The 19,301-nt window shown below is 37.8% G+C and overlaps 1 protein-coding gene across 1 annotated transcript in view; it reads right to left on the bottom strand.

The window, feature by feature from the left end:
* Positions 1-19,301, bottom strand: part of Spta1 (spectrin alpha, erythrocytic 1) — a 76,392-nt gene that overhangs the window by 34,525 nt on the left and 22,566 nt on the right. Inside the window, exons 15-24 of the mRNA XM_026407964.2 lie at positions 18,199-18,403; positions 16,580-16,761; positions 13,083-13,326; positions 12,120-12,242; positions 8,735-8,952; positions 7,760-7,852; positions 5,185-5,322; positions 3,069-3,220; positions 2,351-2,537; positions 848-949 (exon numbers count right to left, since the gene is read on the bottom strand). Of these exons, the coding sequence (XP_026263749.2) occupies positions 848-949; positions 2,351-2,537; positions 3,069-3,220; positions 5,185-5,322; positions 7,760-7,852; positions 8,735-8,952; positions 12,120-12,242; positions 13,083-13,326; positions 16,580-16,761; positions 18,199-18,403 (1,644 nt within the window). The remainder of the gene's footprint in view (positions 1-847; positions 950-2,350; positions 2,538-3,068; positions 3,221-5,184; positions 5,323-7,759; positions 7,853-8,734; positions 8,953-12,119; positions 12,243-13,082; positions 13,327-16,579; positions 16,762-18,198; positions 18,404-19,301) is intronic.

The following is a 19,301-nucleotide window of genomic DNA, read 5'->3' as shown; positions in this document are numbered from 1 at the left end:
TTATAACAATTCACAGACTGGACTTTCTATTAAATTTCGTTAGTCTTTTATGCAGTCATAGGTCAAGACACAGATCAGATGAAGAATTTTCTCTCTCATCTCTATTCCTTCTCTTCTCCTTCTTCATCATGTTTATGAGAACCCAACTCTTCCAGGAAACTTTCTTGATTATTCTCTTCCCCGTATCACAGCTTCTTTATCTGCACTTTCTTTGCATTCATGTATTTGAGCAATGGATCTCTTATGTGGGTGGTAATAAAAGGGAAGTGATTGTTATAACTGAAGGATTTCATATCAGTTCAAGTGTATGTATTTCAAAATTTTAATTTAAAAGTTATATTTGGGTTAGGGATGGAAGGCAAAACTTTATGTTCAGCTTTATGAAACATAGCACAGAAAATTAAAAGAAAGTTTAGAGATTTTGCTATCTGACACTCTTGCTTTTCAGATGTCGACACTGAAGATCTCAGAAATGAAATGAGTTGCCCAAGAACACACAGTCAGACAGGGATAGGGCCAGCACTTAAGCTCAGTTTTCCTGATGCCCAATGCAATAGTCTCTAAACTTCCTAAAACTGCTTCTTGAAACTAAATCTGAATTTCTGGTCCCAATACTTTTGTCTTCCTCCCTTCACCAAGACAGTACCAATGTGAGAAAACAGAGGACACTCAGCAAATGATAGTAAACAAATATTCTCTAATTAAGTTCATTTAGACAACAAAAGTGGCTGAACTCCTTGGACCTTTGTCAGTTTCACACTGCTGTCCACCCTGCATATCCTAACTGATCCATTGACCATTTTACTATTAGAGTAAAATGATGACACCGAGGCCAAATCTCAGTTACCTGCCGAATGTGAGCTCCTTCTGGCGTCAGAAGTTTTTCCCACAGCAGATCATCAGCCACCTTGTTGATGTCCCTTCGCCGAGGCTCATTGGTCTTTAAATCCTGGATGAGAAAATTTGTCCAAAACAGTGTCACTCCTCTTCTCAAAAATATTCCATATCTACCTGTCCATCTTCATATCCATTTGGCTAAGTATTATTAAAACATATAGGTAACCTCACTTACATTACACAAGCTTCTTTCTTCTCAGCTGCCACTGAGAAAACACTCTTAAACTCCCTGACACCCCCTAACTATCAAGCCTTGGCAAGAGAACTATTATTCATCGGAAGTATGCAGCATATCCATCTTCTTAGATTTCTTAAAATCTTCCCCTATATTGAATTGTGCTGTCAGAGGTATCTGCACCTGAGTTGTGTAATATTATGTTCTAACCTTATAAATACCTCCATCTTTATAGAATTTCATTGACTGAGTTATGATTTTTCCATATTAAAGGATGTTGTAAAAATCATCACAAAGGAGCACACACACTATCTATATGCATGCACACACACATACACACACACACATGCACACAATGAGTAATATCATAAGAAAAAGGAAGGAAGGAAAAAATTTATATTCAGTGCTAGGTAAGATAATGGAATAAAAATAAGAGGGAAAAAAGGTGATCACAAGATTTTAGCTAGGTAAATACTCAGAAATGTTCTCACTGTAAACTCAGGTTTTTCTTCTCTTCCCACCCCAATCTCTGTCCCATGATTAGACTCTATACACAGTCCCATCTTAACACCCCATTTCACCCTGGGCATGAAAAACGCACTATGATATAAGGCAAGTTTTGAGGAATTCTGGGAGATTGGCACACCCAAGAGGATTTGGGAGTGGCAGAGACTGTAGGCTTGAAAGTTAGAGTAGCTAGTTTCTTCTTCTTTATTTCCTAACCAGTGACTAACAACTACAATAAACTGGGGAAGATCTAAACTGTGGAGTTCTCAGTAGCATTGTAGAGAGCATTTAATAAGTATTAAATCAATTAAAGAGTCATGTAAGAGGAGAAATAGAATAAAAAGAAATGATGATAAGTCTCAAAAGGTGTCTAGAGAAAGCTCTTCTTTCTTTCCTTTTTTTGAGGGATGGGGGAAGAAGGTAGGAAGGGAGGAAGGAAGGAAATAATGTTTTTATTTTTACCAACTTGGTTTTCTTTAGACTTTATGACCATAAAGACATTGGTAAAATATTGGGCTGGGATTTTAAATATATTTCTCATCAGCAGTCAAGTAATAAGATACCAGGGATTGAACTCAGGGGCACCAGCCACTGAGCCATATCCCCAGCCATATTTTGTATTTTATTTAGACACAGGGTCTCACTTAGTTGATTAGCACCTCACTGTTGCTGAGGCTGGCTTTGAACTCAGGATCCTCCTGCCTCAGCCTCCTGAGCCACTTGGATTATAGGTGTGCACCACCACACCCAGTGATAGCTCCTCTTTCTTACCCTTTGGAATTCATCAAACTTTTTCTGCAGCTCCCAAACATCATCCAGTTCCACTCCAGTGTTTTCTGCTTTTTTCTCTTGAATCCACTCCAGCATGTCCCCTGCCTCATAGGCCAGAAGAAATTCATTATAACGTTGTAGTAGGCGACGTCTGCGTTCTTCCGCCCGATCACAGAGAGAGCGGTACCTGGGTGGGAAAGTTATGGAGATGAGAAAGTGGAATAAAAGGTGGAAAAAATACAGAAGAGTAGAGAGTGAAAGAGACAAAAAGGAAAGGAAGAATGAAATCAAGAGATCATTAAAGGAGTGGGTGAAGTAAAGATGGCACAAAATAAAGCATTAGGAGCAGAGAGATAAACACAGTATCACATTTAATAACAATGAAAATGTTAGGGACCTGAAAGTATGGCTGGCAACATCCCTTCCTCTTCTATCAAAGTGAAATTCTTACGTGCTGCCTAGATAGTAAACAAGTAAACAAAGTCCACATTGGATGTCCGAGGACATTTTATCGACCTTAAAGGAATGAATGGTTTGGGGATCCCTTTCTTCATAGAAAAACTTAAGTGTTTGAAGGACCCTAAGTTTCTTTTCTGTTCTTGAAATCTTTTAATTTGTATCTCTAATCTAACAGATGCAAAATCGTGAGAAGAGTGCCTTCATTCAATAGGAACTATTTTGCCAAACACGGTCCCTTTCTCCAGCATCCAGAACTCACAGTTCCTCGATCTGCTCCTGGCGCTGGGCGATGCTGCCTGGCTCTTCTCGCCGCCGCTTTGGGACCATGGGGAGCTCATCAGAGGCCAGTTTTCTGACATGGTTTGCTGGGACAAAGCCCTGGTGATCATCAGCTTCAACCTTCCACCAGTCCTGAAGGGAGAACAGATTCCCACTCCTTTTTCAGTTCTTGGGAAACCCACAGACAGGAGAGATTGGACTCTCATAACTAAGCCCTTAGGCACAGGCACAAGCTGATGGCCAAGAGAGGCTAACCATCACTTATGGGTGGACATGTGATTTCCACAGACCACAAAGAAAGTTACTGTGGAATTTCAGGAATTGCAGAGGTAAGCCCCTGAAATAAAATAATATGGTATTTTATGTCAGACCCTAAACTCTAGGAAGAGTTTCAAAAATCAAACCTAGCTCTTCAAATGATGGTGCATTTTTGTTCACCAGGAATCCAACAAAGTTTCTTGGGGGTGGATCATATGTAGATAATATTGTATCAAAATTTCTTTTCCCTATCCCACTTCCAGAGGTTCTAAAAATTGTCAATTGCCCTGAGATTCATTAATGTTATTTTTTTCTTTTTTTTTTTTTTGTCAGTGGTATTGTACTAACTTCTCTGTAGTTCATTTTCTCAGAGAAAAACGTGGTGAGATAAAGAGGTCTAGGCAAACAGAAAAGGGGGTGGGTGGGCTGGCACACAGTTAATTTTTGTTATTTATTTATTTATTTATTTATTTATTTATTTATTTAGTAGTTGTAGATGGACAGCATACCTTTATTTTATTTGTTTACTTTTATGTGGGACTAAGGATCCAACCCAGCTCCTCGTGCATGCTAGGCAAGCACTCTACCACTGAGCTACAGCCCTGGCCTAAACACGCAGTGTTTTTCATAATGCAGCATTTTGTCTTTCCAAAAACATTCAGAGCAACAATATGCCAAATTCTTTTCTTATGGAAACCTCTTGAAACTTAATTAGATACTAGAATATAAGAATTACTTGACTGCTGATGAGAAATATATTTAAAAATCCCAGCCCAATATTTTACCGTTGTCTTTATGGTCATAAAGTCTAAAGAAAACCAAGTTAATGAAAAAAAATCATTTCCTTCCTTCCTCCCTTCCCCCTTTTTCTTCCTTCCTTCCCTTTTTTACTTTATTCTTTTCTACCAACCTACCCTGAAAATTTCGAACTGCCAGTACATGAACCGATATCTTAAAATCTCTTTCCTTCCTTCCTTCTTTCCTTCTTTTTTTCTTATAAGTCTTCCTGTGTTGCTCACTCTGGCCTCAAACCGGGAATTACAGGCGCATGCAACCACACCTGGCAAAAGACCCCTCTGTTATCAGGCCTCTCCTGACCCTAGATGTTGCTGTCCATCACTAGGAACGCTGGCACAGAGGGGGAACAAGCAAAGAGGTGGGAAGGAAGGGAGAAGTTAGTCCTATAATATCATCCATTTAGGAACTGCCGCCTTAAATATCTGTATGTTAATTATTAACTTCTTTGATTCTTCATTTCTTTCATGAAGATTAGGATTATAATCCCACAAGGCTTTAGAGGATGATTTACAATATCTGAAGAAAGTATGCTAGTTGGTAAGTTATAAATCATTTAAAAAACAAAGTGATTAAAAATGTTGAAGCTGGGGCTGGGGCTCAGTGGTAGAGCGCTTGCCTAGCATGTGTGAGGCACTGGGATTGAGTCTCAGCACCACATACAAATAAATAAATAAAATAAAGGTCTATCAACAACATATATATATATACATATATATAAACATTTATATATATATAAATGTTGAGGCTGGACATGTTGGTGTAAATCTGTAATCCGAATGACTCAGGAGGCTAAGGCAGAAGTATCACAAGTTCAAGGTGAGCCTGGGCTCAATATTAAAAAGAAAAAGGAATGAGAGTGTAGCACAGTGGTAGAGCTTCTGCTTAGCATGCGCAAGGCACTGGGTTTAATCCCCAGGACTGAAAAAAAAAAAAAAAAAAGTGGAGTGGTAAAAATATGATTATCTGGTTATCTGGCAAGGTGAGGAGAAGGGCTATGAAAAAGCCACTTCACTGATGGAAATAAGGTTAGGACAAGTCACCTTGTTGATGGAACTGAGCAGAGTTAGCACATCGTTCTTCTTCATGGTGACCTCTCGATGATTGCGGGCCTGGAAGTCAAATAAAGCCAGAACCCTTGATTCTTGAGCAGCATCCTCCACGGGTGCAGCCTGTTGTTGCTGAGGATAAAAGGGGGGTGGGGGTGGGGGACAGATGTCAGTCATGCCTTGGAAGCATCTCCCCGTGGAACCTCCCAGTGATGGACACCCCCTGGGGCCTCACAGGAGGAGAAAGTCTGGAACCTCTTAGGTGGCTGCCAGAGGTTAAAATACGTGGTTTCCAGAAATACTGTCACACTTACTAGGAGACCAGCAGGTTGGGGAATACGAACTCAGAGTGAACAAGAAAAACATCTAGCCTCAGGAATATTAAATGTTTTAAGCCACGGTTCCTAATGTGCTCCTTGAGTAGACCAGTAGAGGATCAGGAAGGGGGATGGGAAGGAAAGAGGAGGTACGGGGCGACAAAATGGACCCAATTATGTTACCTGCCCATGCCAATGTATCACAATGCATTCCACTATTTTATATATAACTTGAGTGGTAAAAATATGATTATCTGGTTATTAGTGCATGATAGTTATACATAATTGGGTTCATTAATGCATAGAACATAATTGACTCCATTTTATCAGGCACCAATTTAAACAGTAGAGAGACAAAGAAGGCCCCAACGGATTATACACATTGACATTTTAGAAAATTGTGTGACAAAGTTAAAGTCCCACTTCCTATCATCTGTCTGTTGACCTGACGTGCTGAATCTGTCTTGTGTCTGGTCCCAGTGTGTGAGTCCCAAGCCTCTCATTAGAAGAGATTCTTTGAATGTAAGAAGCGTGTCTCCTTCTTTTTCTCCAGTACCCAGAGGAGACACTGATTCTATCATTCACTTGATGGGAATTCATCACCCTTCACAACACTCCCTTTCACCTCCGCCCTCCCTGTTCACATATCCTCAGCCAATCTCCATTTCCCAAATACAGTTAATATAATTGTTTCGCTTCTCAGTGCATCCACCCTCATGGGTTATGAACTACATGTCATTAGCAGGAAAATGGATGGAATTTGAGGGCTATATTTTTTTTTCTCCTATGTGAAAGCTAGAGATAAAATAAGGGGGAAAAAAGTGGGGGAAGGATCTCATGAAATCAGACAGGAGATGAGTAGAGTAGAAAGGGGACCAGGGAAGGAAGAAGGGGAGGAAAGGTGAGGTCCTGAGAAACAAAACTGACCAGATTGTGTTATATGCATATGCAAATATGTCGCGATGAACTCCACTAGTATGTGTGGTCATAATTCACCAGTTTAAAAAATTCGCTAAAGAAAGACTCAGAAATACGGTACATACACACATTGGAGTTGGACTTAGCTATGAAAAGAATCCAATTATGACATTTGCTGGTCAATGGATGGAAATGGAGAACGTCATACTCAATGAAATAAGCCAGACCCAGAAAGCCAAAGGTCAAATATTTTCTCTCATATGGAGAAGTGAGAGTAAAATAAGGATTTTTTTTAAAAGGGATCCTGTGAAAATAGAAAGAAGAATAGTGGAATAGAGGGAAGGGGGTTAAGCGGGAGGGAGGGGGGATTGGAAAGAAGAGGAACTTCAAAATGAAATTGACCAAATTATGTTATGTGCCATGTATGAATATATCACTATAAGGCACCAATTTAAAAATAATTAATGAAAGGAAGGACAATAGAGTAGAGGAAAGGGATCAGGAAGGGCAGAGGGGAGGAGAAAAGTTAGTACTGGGGATTGAAATGGAGCAAATTATGTTCTATGTATTAATGAATATGTCAAAACGAACCCAATTATGTATGACTATGATGCACTAATAAATAACTTAAATAACCTTGCCATAAAGGAAAAGTTCTTTTCCTTCTTGTCAGCATAGAAAACCTCCCATTTCATAAAACAAACAAACAAACAAAAATCTCAGATAAAATGGCTCATCTCAGCTACAAAAAAATTTCTATCTTCCAGCACTCCTGTTTCGGGAAACAGAAGATTCCTTTCTTTGGGACTGTGTGTGTGTGTGTGTGTGTGTGTGTGTGTGTGTGTTCCATTTGCACTATGTGCACTTAATTATTTAAATTTCTGGCCTCCTAATGAAGTGTAAATTTCTTGCAAGTCAGTATTACTTTTTGTTCATACTTGCAGATGATAGACATTTAATAAGCATTGTTACAAAAAAACTAATAAAGGAAAGAAAAGAGTTAAGGAGGAAGATAAAAAGGAACAGAGGCAAACAAAGAAGAAAGGAAGAGAGAGAGGGAGGGAGGAAGGAAAGGAATAATATTAAAAGGAGGAATGAGGAAAGTCAAAACCAGGTATCAATGAACACATAATAAATAAAGTTTATGGAAAGCTTCTTTTGGACTAAACCTCTGTAGATGTTACATTTCCTGCCTAACGGGATTATAGAATTTTTTTTTTTTTTATTTTGTTTGCAACCCCAGGAGGGTTGTAGGAAGTAAGATCAGTGATAAGAAAATCCCTTTGCTTCTGTGGTGAGGAACATGCTTCTTGCCGTCACGAAGTCCTTCTTACCTGGCAGGCTTCTGCCTGATCCCGTAGCGCTTGCATACTATTGTCAAATGCATTGAGATCCACCAAGAAGGCTTCATGCTTCTTGAGGAGAGCCTGTATTTATTGATGAGAAGATCATCAGAACAAAGGTGGCAGGAACACTAACCACATCGGGAAAATGCATTTACTTCTGTTGTTTTGAATTACACTGATGGCCTTAAATCTTGGGAAGAGCCACTTTCTATTGTGGAGTTCTTTTTAATCCTAAATTTGCAAGACTCAAGAAAACGGGAATTAATAAATAATAATTTCAATATATTTGCTACATATATTTTCATGTCTTCCGTCTGCACTATGTGCACTTAATTATTTAAATTTCTGGCCTTCTAAATTTGCACATGTATTAACCTACACATCACAGCTGAAAGACAGTGGCAATAATTATGTTACCTTGTAGGATAAGCATCAGCATAACTTTAAACTCACATTTCAATTAGATCTAGGGCTTAGGTTTATAAAACACTATATTGACTTCCTGTAGGACAATAAACAAAATGGATATAAAGAGTTATTATGATCTTTGAGGTTCTTTTCGCCCCATGTGCCTGTATGACTTTTATATTTAAATAAAGAAATAAAGATGCCTATATCAGAAAACCATGGTTGCTTTATGAAAGTTCGATGTTAGTTATGAGCAGTTTCAGAATAGGACCAAGATAAGTATAGATCTTCGATGGCACCTTTTGGGTTTAGATACTCTCCAAAAAAATCTCTAAATCTCTAGAGCATTAGAAAAATGTGGTACATCTTTTGGGATCCCTGATAACTCTGAGAGTATCCCAGCAGATGAAAGCCAAAGGTGATCATTCTGGAAAGCCCAAATAATCAAGCAGAACCTTTATTTGACCCATAATATGAAAAAAAAACCCTACATTAGTCATTTGGTAGCATCTGGTGAGTATTCACTAGACAGCATTCACCCCACCCCTGCCTTACCCCAGCGGCTTCTTCATCAGCTCCGTAGTTAGTGTTGTCCACAATAGGCTCCTTCTCTCTGATCCATGCTTCTGCTTCATGCAGGTCAGCCAGGTACTGTTGGAACTGGACATTGGCCTCAAGATCATTCTGCCTTCTCTTAGCTCGAGCATTGAGAGATTCCATATTCTTGTTCAAACTGTCAACCCTAGAGCTGACATCTTCTGCAGCAAAGTGTCCTGTGGAGTATTTATAGAAAAGGTGAGGATGACCCTCATGAATGTCTTCCATACTCTAGTCTTTTCCATAATGGGGAAATAAAGGGAGGACTGAGAAGGGTGCAGAATTTAGTCAATGTCACACTTTTCATAAATTCTCTGGAAAATGGAAAGTCCAAAGTGAGATGAGCAGCTAAGTCTAACAAGCATGTATATGTGGTAGTAAATGGGTTGGTATAGTCTAACCAATACAGATCTGAAAAGAAAACACCCATGTGTAGTTTTTACTCAGAGTATCAAAAGTGTGTCTTTTCTAGTCTGCACAGAAAAATCAATAGACTTCTATTTCTGTCCATAAGGGATTTATTATAGGAATTGCACTTCCACCTTAAACAATCAGAAAACAGGAAAAATGTATTATATACAATGATTTTCATGTAAGGTGTAAAGAAATGAAAGAACGAAGATAGATCTTACCATTGCTGTAGGTTATGCCCTCAGCAGTTTGGGGGCTGCAGTAGTAGAAGAGCTAAAATGGAAACTCAGAGTCATACTGAATTGAGGAGACAGAAATAGGAGTGTGTAAAAGACAAGACAATTAGAATTTGTGTGGCAGAGCACTAAAGAGAAGGGTGCTGCACAGAGATGGAGCTTTGGAATCGTAAAGAAAAGTCCCTCAAGTATCTGACTGATTACTTTTTTGCACACATTTGAAAGGACTTTCCTAAAGGGTAGGGAAAGAATGACTTAAAAACCAAACAACTCCTAGAGGTCACATAATGCAAGAAGTAATTAAACTACAAGACAGCAAAGTGAAAAGATATTGTAACACCAGCTGAGTCTTTAGAAGGGTAATATCTTAGTATTAGACTAATCTGTGCATTAGTCGTAAGATAAAGTCTGTCCTGCAAGAACCACAACAAAGCAGACCTAAGAAGCTCAATGTTCCCTTCCAAGCCAAGGAAACAAAGAAAACCAAATGAATTTACAAAATAACCCAACTGATGAAAACCAGTGAGAAAGAGAAAAACCTAAAAGAGTCGGGGGGGAAAGGGGGCCATCACATACAGAGAAACAGAGATAATGATGACAGCAGATTTATCTCATCAGAAACCACACGTCAGAAGACAGTGTGGCAGCCTCTTTAAAGACGCTCTGAAAGGAAGAAATTGTTAGCCAAGAATGCCATGTGGTGAAAATATGTTCCAAAAGGAGAGCAAAATAAATATGTGCAGATGAACAAAAGCCAAGAGATTTCATAGTTAGCAGACCTGCACTACAAGCTCATAAAGCAAAAGAAAATGATACACATGAAATATTTACCTATACAAAGACTGAGGTACACTGGAAACGACAAATACATTAGTAATTTTTTTTTTCACTTTTGAATCTTATACAAAGCTAGTGGCATATCCAAGCAAAATAATGAAAAGCAATATGGTATTTATAACATAAATAAATTTAAAATGTGTGATACCAGGAGCACCAAGGATAAATGGGGAAATGGAGTATCCATTGAAGGGTCTTGTATTACACATGAAATAATGTGATACGATTTGAAGTGAGGCTATCATAATTTAAAGATCTATATTCTAAATCCTAGAGCAATGACTCTCAAATATTTTCTCTTAGAATGAACAACTTTAAAAATTATTGAGGACACTAAACTACTTTTGATCACACTCCTACTTATTGAAAGTTACCATATGAGAAATCAAAATAGAAAATGTTGAGACTCAAAAATATACAAACATGTATTCTAGTAGATATTTGGGCAATGATATCCATGCATATCTTGCATATGCTCTGGAAACTTCATATATGCCAATAAAAGAAGACATGTAAGAAAAAAATAACATCTTAGCATTATTCCAAAGTATCCTGACAATGCGCACTCTGTGAAAGTATCTCCAGCACCACAAACCACAACTAGAAAATATCTGCACTACTACAATAAACACATCCTCACACAAAACAGAACTGGACCTACTAGGCCAAAATGGGGATTAAAGTGAATTCATAATAAATACAGAAATAATTCCAGGAGGACAGAAACTGATGGGCAAAGAGGGAAATGATGGCAAGATGCTAGATTTAAACGTAGCCATTATGATAACTGTGAAGTGTATATGTTGTAAACACTTGGATTAAAATGGAAATAATGACAGGTTATACAGAATATGCAAGGCCTAACTAAGCAAAGAGATCAAGAAACAGATACCATCCTAAACTAATCAAAAGACATCTCAAGTGTCTTTATTAAAAACACATTAAGTCAATTTCAGAATAAGGAACATCACCAGGAATAAAGATGAACATTTCATAATGTAAAGATTTAAATTAATCAAAAAGGCAGAATGATCCTAAATATCTATGATAACAGAGCTTCAAAATACATACATACATAAAACAAACTGACAGAAGAAAAAAAATTAGTTTCCAATTACAGTCAGATATTTAGAGAAATAAAAGGTGAGTTTCTATAGTAACATACAAACCCCAAACCCCAAATTTGTCAATTTTAATCACACAATCGGGATCTGAATTTGTCTTAGCAAAGTTTCTTTTAACCTATACTTTTGAAAACCAGACACTGGGTGGCAGAAATGGATTCTTCAAGCAGCAAAGGGAAAATCTCAGTTTAATCTGCATGGCTTATACTCTACCTGGCCTATGATGTTCAAGTATGAACATCATATTTCAATAGCAGATGTTTCTGAATATGGAAAAACAGAATGAGGATAGTCATTAAAAACTATATAAAGTAAAAAGTTCAAAGAAATGTCACTGTTTACCATTAAGATAATAAGACACTGGAAACCTAAATCTTCACAGAACTGGAAGCTAGTACTTGGGAAAAGGTCTTAACATAACAGATTTTGTAACTTAGGTTCTTGAGTTCTGTAACTTTTACAGAGAAGCATATTGATGATTAGGGCTATTTTAATAAATTTGGCTTTACAAAAAGAATGGGGATCAGAGGATGAGGTTGGGAGATTTCTAATACTGGCAATATGCAAACAAAGCTGTATATCATCTGTCAGAAATTTCTAAAAGGAATTTCTGCATCGAGTGGGAAAATGGATCAGTTATTTTAAAATTTCCTTGAAGCTCTAAGACTGTATAAGCCTCTTTCCACGGGTCTGGTCCAGTGATATTTCAGCCAACTCCATATGAATCGTGCATACCTTCCTGTACCATTTTGTTTCCCCGCTCTGTTATCACTTGGATGCGTGGCTCATGGATGGCAATGTCTGCCAAGATGACTTGGTGCCTGTTCAGAAGATTTTTGGCTGCAACTAAGTCCTTGCCTATAGGGAAAAACAAAATTAAAGTTGGGGATTATCCTAGCACACGAAAGGAATTTATAAAAAGTGACTCACCTGTTGCCTGACATTAACATTTCACAACAAATACAATTACTGTGAATTTCCTCCATCTTTTGAGATCCCCAATCCCCCCTGCCTGTTTCACTTCCCCTTGTTTCCTAAACATTCTTTACTTCTCTCCCCTACAAACTTTCTTTCCCATGCTTCCTATTCAAAATACCTCTCCAGGAACTCTGTGCTTTTATAATTAGCCTCAAGCTCTTCTGTTCTGCGAAGTTTTCCTAGACTAATCTTTCTATTGTCTAGCCCCTCACAGATCTTTCTAATATGTATGTACAAAGTTACACTTTATTTGTATACTGTTTTTTCTGTACTTTAAGAATCCTGGTGTAGACACTTGTGAACTCATACCTTACAAAGGACAAGACAATTGCACTCTGTCTGCTAACTTTACCTTTTATATCATCATAGTGGGTTCTTCTAGTTTCAAAATTTTTATGCTACGCATAACCTAGACAAAAACTAACTTGATACCTCGAAACATTAGCCATGACTTGTCTGTCAAGAACATTCACAACCTGTGAAAAGCTGAGTGCTCTAGATCTTCCCAGAACTGCTGAATCCACAGCATTGTTCATGTCCAGTTTCAGGGGGTGGATGTTTTGGCATTATTTAGATGGAGGTCTGGACAAATTATCATGGATCTGGAGGTGACTGGAGCCGAGAGTGAACTTTCTACTCCAACCCTACTCTCTCCCAGATCTCTCAATCTGCAGCCCTTGGTCCTCTTCCCCAGGCTCAGACTGCTCAGGCTGTACTAACCGAGCTGGGTGGATGCCGCTGAAGGCTCAGTCTCTTGGATCCAGGCCTCCTCATCCTCTGTGTCTCTGCAAATCTGCTGCAGATGGAGTAGATCAAGGAGCTTCTTCTTCCGGGTGGCCAGTGGCTCTTTCAGAGCTTCAAATCGGGAGACCAAGGACTCCTGCCTTGCCCGCATGTCCCCCGAATCAGGATGGCCTATTTCTTCAAAATGTGTAGCCAAATCTGTGAGGATGTCCACCTGATCCTGAGGGAGAAACAGAGAGTGCATCAGGACGTACCAGCCTTTAGGAAGAAGGGCCTGGATTTCAATGTGATAAGAGGGGGCCGTGGGAGAGTTCTCCATATGTGGCATGTTAAGACTTCCAATTAAATCCAAGCAAAATAGAGGATCACCTCATGAAGCTAAGACCTCTTTCATAAGAAAGATGGGAAAGGGGAGGACTGGTGGAATGAAATCGACAAAATCATCCTATGTACATCTATGAAGATACTACAATGAATTTCACCGTTATGCATATCCATAATGTAGTAATTGATTAAAAAAAACTATCAGTAAGTAGAAGAAAGACTAGTAGAGTAGAGGAAATTGAATGGGGGAGGGGGAAGACAGAGGGAAGAGAAAGGGGGGGTACTGGGGATAAAATTGGATCAAATTATATTTCATGCTTGTATAATTATGTCCAAATAAACCACAATATTATATATAACTATAATGCACTAATAAAAAATGAGAGGAAAAAAGGACAATAGTTGTCACACCACATTCAGAGGGACAAAATGCTCCAAAGAAATCCTACAAATTGAAAATTTTAATGTTTTAATTCTGAGTATTGATGAATTGGAGACCCAAGGAAAGAAGTAGGAAGATTTTGTTCTGTGTTTCCCTTCCACGCTTTCTCTCCCTTTGAAATGAGCTACATCTTTCAATTAAAAATGAGAACTTCTGAGGCTTCAGTTTGTTACATAAGAACAAAGTCTAAAAAATGGAATATAGTGCTCCAAAGCAAATATCAGAACCCCACCAAAACTAATGCATCTGCACTGGCCTTGACAGCAACCTAGTTGTCCCCATTTGGGCCATTTCTGAGAAAGGATGGATACAGAAACAGACTGGGAATGATCCTCCTGGACATAAAATTCTAGCTATATGCCTGTGGGTTAAAACAGACATGAGAGATTAATTTCATGTTTGTTGGTGAGATGAGCTATAGCTGGCCTCGTATACAAATGGTACAGTTGCTTATCTACTTCTTTTGTTTTTTTGGGTTTTTTTTGTTTTGTTTTTGAGGAGGGAAGCTTTTTGCATACAAGAAGTTCTTTGAGAAAAGAGGAAGATGAAGCATTGTTCTTAAATATTCTGTTTTATCATCCAACGATCAGCCTATCCAAGGATTGATATCTCTCTTCAATTTGGAACAAAACATCGACTGTCAATTGTTTCTTAAAATCCAAACTCACTACTCTGTAAAAAATTAAAGGATCCATAAAGATTTAAAATTAAAATCTCTCACTAGCTAATTTTCCACATTTTCTTGGGATACTTTGGACAACATAATAGTATAATAGAGTGGTTTTCGAACAACATCATCATTACGACTAGGGATCCGTTACACTCTGAAAAATCTCTAATGTATTGTAGAATGCCCCCAGGGAGATGGAAGGCCTACTTTCTATTCCTGGATGACAGTTAATTGAAATTTGATCCTGGGAAAGTTTGTTCACCTGTCTTGATCTCAACTTAAACTCCTATAGGAAACACTGAAGACATTTTCCAACCATAACAATCTATATCTAAAATCAACTTTGCAGAGCTGGGAATATAGTTCAGTGGTTGAGCACTTGCCTAGAATGTGTGAAGCCCTGGATTCAATCCTCAGTACTGTACAAATATGTGAATAAATAAAATGTATTTAGCCTCTACTAAGAGAACCAATTCCTAGTGATTGGCTGCTCTTATTTTTCCCAAATAGTGTGACAGATACCTATTTCTCAAGTGTTTACACATGATATTTATCATTCTCAAATTGTTCTTTTTCATGTCAATTTAAACAAATAATTTTTTAAACAACTCTTTTCTTCCCTCCGTGAAAAAAAATCTGTTTCAAACTCGCTCTGACTGTGTAAATTTCAAATTCATCTGTTATAGTTTAGGTCTGAAGTATCCCCAAAAGCTCATGTTTGAGACAATGTAGGGATTTTTAGAGGCGAAATGATTAGATTATGAAAACTTTGACCTTAATAACGGATTGATTCTCTGGTATGGATGAACTAGAGGTAACTCTGGGCAGGTAGGGTACAGCTGGAGGAGCTAAGTCACTGGGGGCATATCTTTGAAGTTTACATTTTTTTTTCTGGTGAGCAAAGCTCTCTTTGCTTCCTGTTGTCTGTCCTGAGATGCTTTCCTCTGCCATGCCCTTCCACCATGATGCTGTCTCACCTTGGGCCCAGAGCTATGGAGTTGCCAACCATGGACTGAACACTTGAAACTGTCAGTCAAAATAAACTTTTCCTCCTCTATCTTGTTCTTGTCAGGTCTTCTGCAACCAATAAAGAAAAGCTGACTAAAATATCATCTTTGTGTGGTTTTCCTCTCTCTGCCCTTTTACCTTATTGAAAGCCTATTGAGCCATCCCTAGAGCTATATAAATGACTGAGTTGGTTTTTTTCCCTGTTTTCTTTAGGTTTTTCTGTGTTTCCCTATTTAAGTCACAAAGAGCAGAATTTTAAGAAGTGTATTATACGAGTACAGATTTATGTGACTTAGGGAATAGCGGAATCATTTTCAAATGAAAGCTAAGATTCCTAGGATAAGGAATTGAATTAGTTGTAAGTGAATTTTTACTGACTTCTTCCAAAACTCACAATATAAATGTTATGGAAACTAACTAGATAAATTTCTTTTAAATATCAGTCTAGTGGGATGTTAGGGCTAATAACCCTGAAATTAGGAACTTAGATATCTGTAGAATAGTCCTACCCTTGTTCATTTTCTCAGTGATGCTGGGAAAGTCAGTTTACATGGATGGATTTTAATTTTACTAACTACAAAAGATTGGTAAGATTGACTATACTTTCAAATTTGAAGAATAGAATATCAGAATGAGAAATTTGAGCCAAATTTTATTCAGAACCCTTATTTTATAAGTGTGGATACAGAAGCAAGAGAAGATGAAATGACCTACCAAAGATCATACAACTAGTAAGTGACAGGTTGTCTAAGACATTTAGGCTTCCTGAACTGTGTTATGCTTAGAAAAGTTAATAAAGAAAGACGAATGACTCAGGAGAATGACAGGATTGGAGGCATATTGGGAAAAGGCAGGTGAATAACTACAATTTCAATTTACCTTTGGTTCCTTATTTTCTTAGTAGCAATAATAATTGCTAATAATAATTACTTAAGAAATAGTTATTTATTACTTAACAATAATAATAGTGAATGCAGTCAGAGGATAGACACCAATTGCCTGCAGTTGGCCAAAGAGCTAACAACAAACCTGACGAGCAACCACAGCGGACTCCAGGAGACCATGTTTCCTGAGTAGATTCTGAACATCAGCGAGGCCTTTCCCATAATCCTCAGAGGTAACTTGCCCCTCCACTTCCTCCAGCCAGTGCTTCAAGTCTTCTGCATTATTTTCAAATTGTAGCTGCTGGTTAGCTTCATGCAACTGGGTCCCTGGGAGAAGACGTTAGGCTTAAGCTACTACGAACTTTGTTCCTTTATGCACTATGATACACATTCCCTCAACTTAAAAGAGAAACATAGTATTTTGATATTCCAAAGAGGAAAAACAGGATAACCCTTTTGCGTGTCGTTATATAAAAAGTCACCTTAAATTTGGAGAATTCTGATGGTGTTTGGTTTTACATATTGTAATATTCTCAAAACAAAGATAAACAATAAGTAATAACCCCTGGTGAAATATCATTATTCTGTGTCAGATTTTAACCTTCCTAGATATTTTCATTTGTCATTTACTATTAAGAATTTTCTTTTAAAGAGATTCAAACCCAAATGTCACACTTTCTGTGACAAACATAAAATGTGGGGTTGGTTCAGTTTGAAATTTTGAAGTTTCTTTGAACTTTGCTACACCCTCTCTTAATGCCTGTCCTTCATCACAAACCATGCCCCATATTTTTTTTCTCCCAAGAATGTCTTGATTATTCACAGTATTCTTAGATTAAATTTTTGTCTATGCTTTTATATCAATTATTTGCATTATTTCTGTGAAGCAATTACTAAATGTCATCTTAGTAAACAACTGCTAAATGAGGCTGGCAATGATGTCTTATTGGTATAACCAGGTTGGATTCTTTGTCCTAACCAAAAATGAGATGACAGCCAAAGAAATAAATCATGTAACATATCTCTTGTGTAACCAGGATGGAGTAATACCTACAGGTGATGTTCATAACAATGGAGGCAGTGATAGAGAAAACTTACTATTCATGTTAATTATTGGTAACTGATTAATTCTCCAAAGTAAGAGTAAGATAAAATATCAGTAAGACTATTCAGGCATACATATGGGAATTTTTTAATTGAGCTTAGAGAATAGCCTGATCATTTTTAGATAGGAGAAAAAGCAATAAGTGACCAGACCCTTAAAAAATAAAATACTATAGGAAAATCACATGTGATATCAATAATCTGTTCGTGTATAATCTCTTAATGTCAATGTTGAATGTCTAATATGAACCATTCAAAATGTTACAGATGGGTTCTAACATTCTGTCTAGTTTATAGAACCAAAACATGCAACCTAATTTAAGTACACTAGATTCAGATACAAAGCCAATACTGAACTCATGGTTCATGAAAATTTACTCAAGAAAAGAGAAAACACAGGGGGAAAAATGAAGAAAACACAAGTATTTTGGCTTTAAGAAAACCCCACATATGTGAAGAAAATAAAATATTGTTGGTGCACAGAGGGGAAAAAATTAGCTTGTATTTTAAACCATTGACTAACAAAAGGAAGACATAGAGAAGGAAATGGGTGGCGTCCCTACTCATAGAAGTTGCCAGGTGAATTCATGCTCATGAAGGTGAACGTCGTAGGTTTCAGAGTGTAGGAAGCAGCCTTCCACCAAAACCTCTGCTTCTCACCTTTCTGAGTGTTCATCTCCATCAACTCCTTCCAGAGGCTGGTGACTTCCTTCAGGCGAGCAGCCACGTTATCAGAGGCGTAGTGATCCTCTTCCATCATTTTTTGGCCTTTGTTCTCCAGGTCCTTGAGTATGATTTCATTATTTGCCAATTCCTTTTCAAAATCCTGCTGCTTTTGAACCCTGCTCTTCAAGTTCTGTGTATCCTGAGAGAAGATGTCAAAATAAATGACAAAAATCATTGTCTGGAGAATGAGGGGCAGAAATTTTGAGGACAAGGAGTTGCTCTCCATGTAAATCTAACTGTACTAAGAAGACACCACAAGGGAGAAGAGTCCTTGCCCAGTTCTTGGACTCATGCAATCAATCCCTCCTTCTACACACATGGAAGAATGGCTAACCAATACAGCATTTAGTTCTACTGAGTCTGAAGAGGGCCTGAAGATCACTTTGAATGTGGCACCCCATGCAAGCAGTGACAATCAATCAGAGCTATCATGAAAGATAAAATTACTTTCCATTCCTTTCAGTAATAAGCCCTTAAGCCCTCCATTTAAAGATCTGTTTATTCTGAACACACGGGAGCCATTTGGAATGCAAACACTTAATTCCTGGTTTCACAGAATGAAAGATACAAGCAAGATTTAGAGTCCTATCAAGATATAAGAACCAACAGAATATTAGAACCCATTTATAACATTTTGAATGGGTCATATTAGATATCAGGAGGCTGAGGCAGGAAGATAGCAAGTTCAAAACCAGCCTCCACAACTTAGTGAGGCCTTAAGCAGCTTACTGAATCTCAAAATAAAAAATTTAACAATGAGCTGGGGATGTGGCTCAGTGGTTGAACCACTGATATAAATAAATAAGATCATAAGGATCACAGGTAACCACTTAAGATCAAATGATATCTGGAAAAATAACTATTGTCAGTAGATACCGGACTAGAAATTGAGATGCTAATTCTAGCCCTGACTGTAAATGTGCAGGTTTACAAATAGTATGCAAAGGCATGTGTGCGCATAATAGTTTATATTATATAACTTCTGTGAGCATAAAATATGTGTTTGCCACAACCCCAAGGAAGAAACATCCATGGCC

Source organism: Urocitellus parryii, chromosome 11, assembly GCF_045843805.1.
Source record: "Urocitellus parryii isolate mUroPar1 chromosome 11, mUroPar1.hap1, whole genome shotgun sequence".
Taxonomy (NCBI): Eukaryota; Metazoa; Chordata; class Mammalia; order Rodentia; family Sciuridae; genus Urocitellus; species Urocitellus parryii.
Note: the sequence above shows the minus strand (reverse complement) of the source record. Positions and strands in the feature narration are given on the sequence as shown.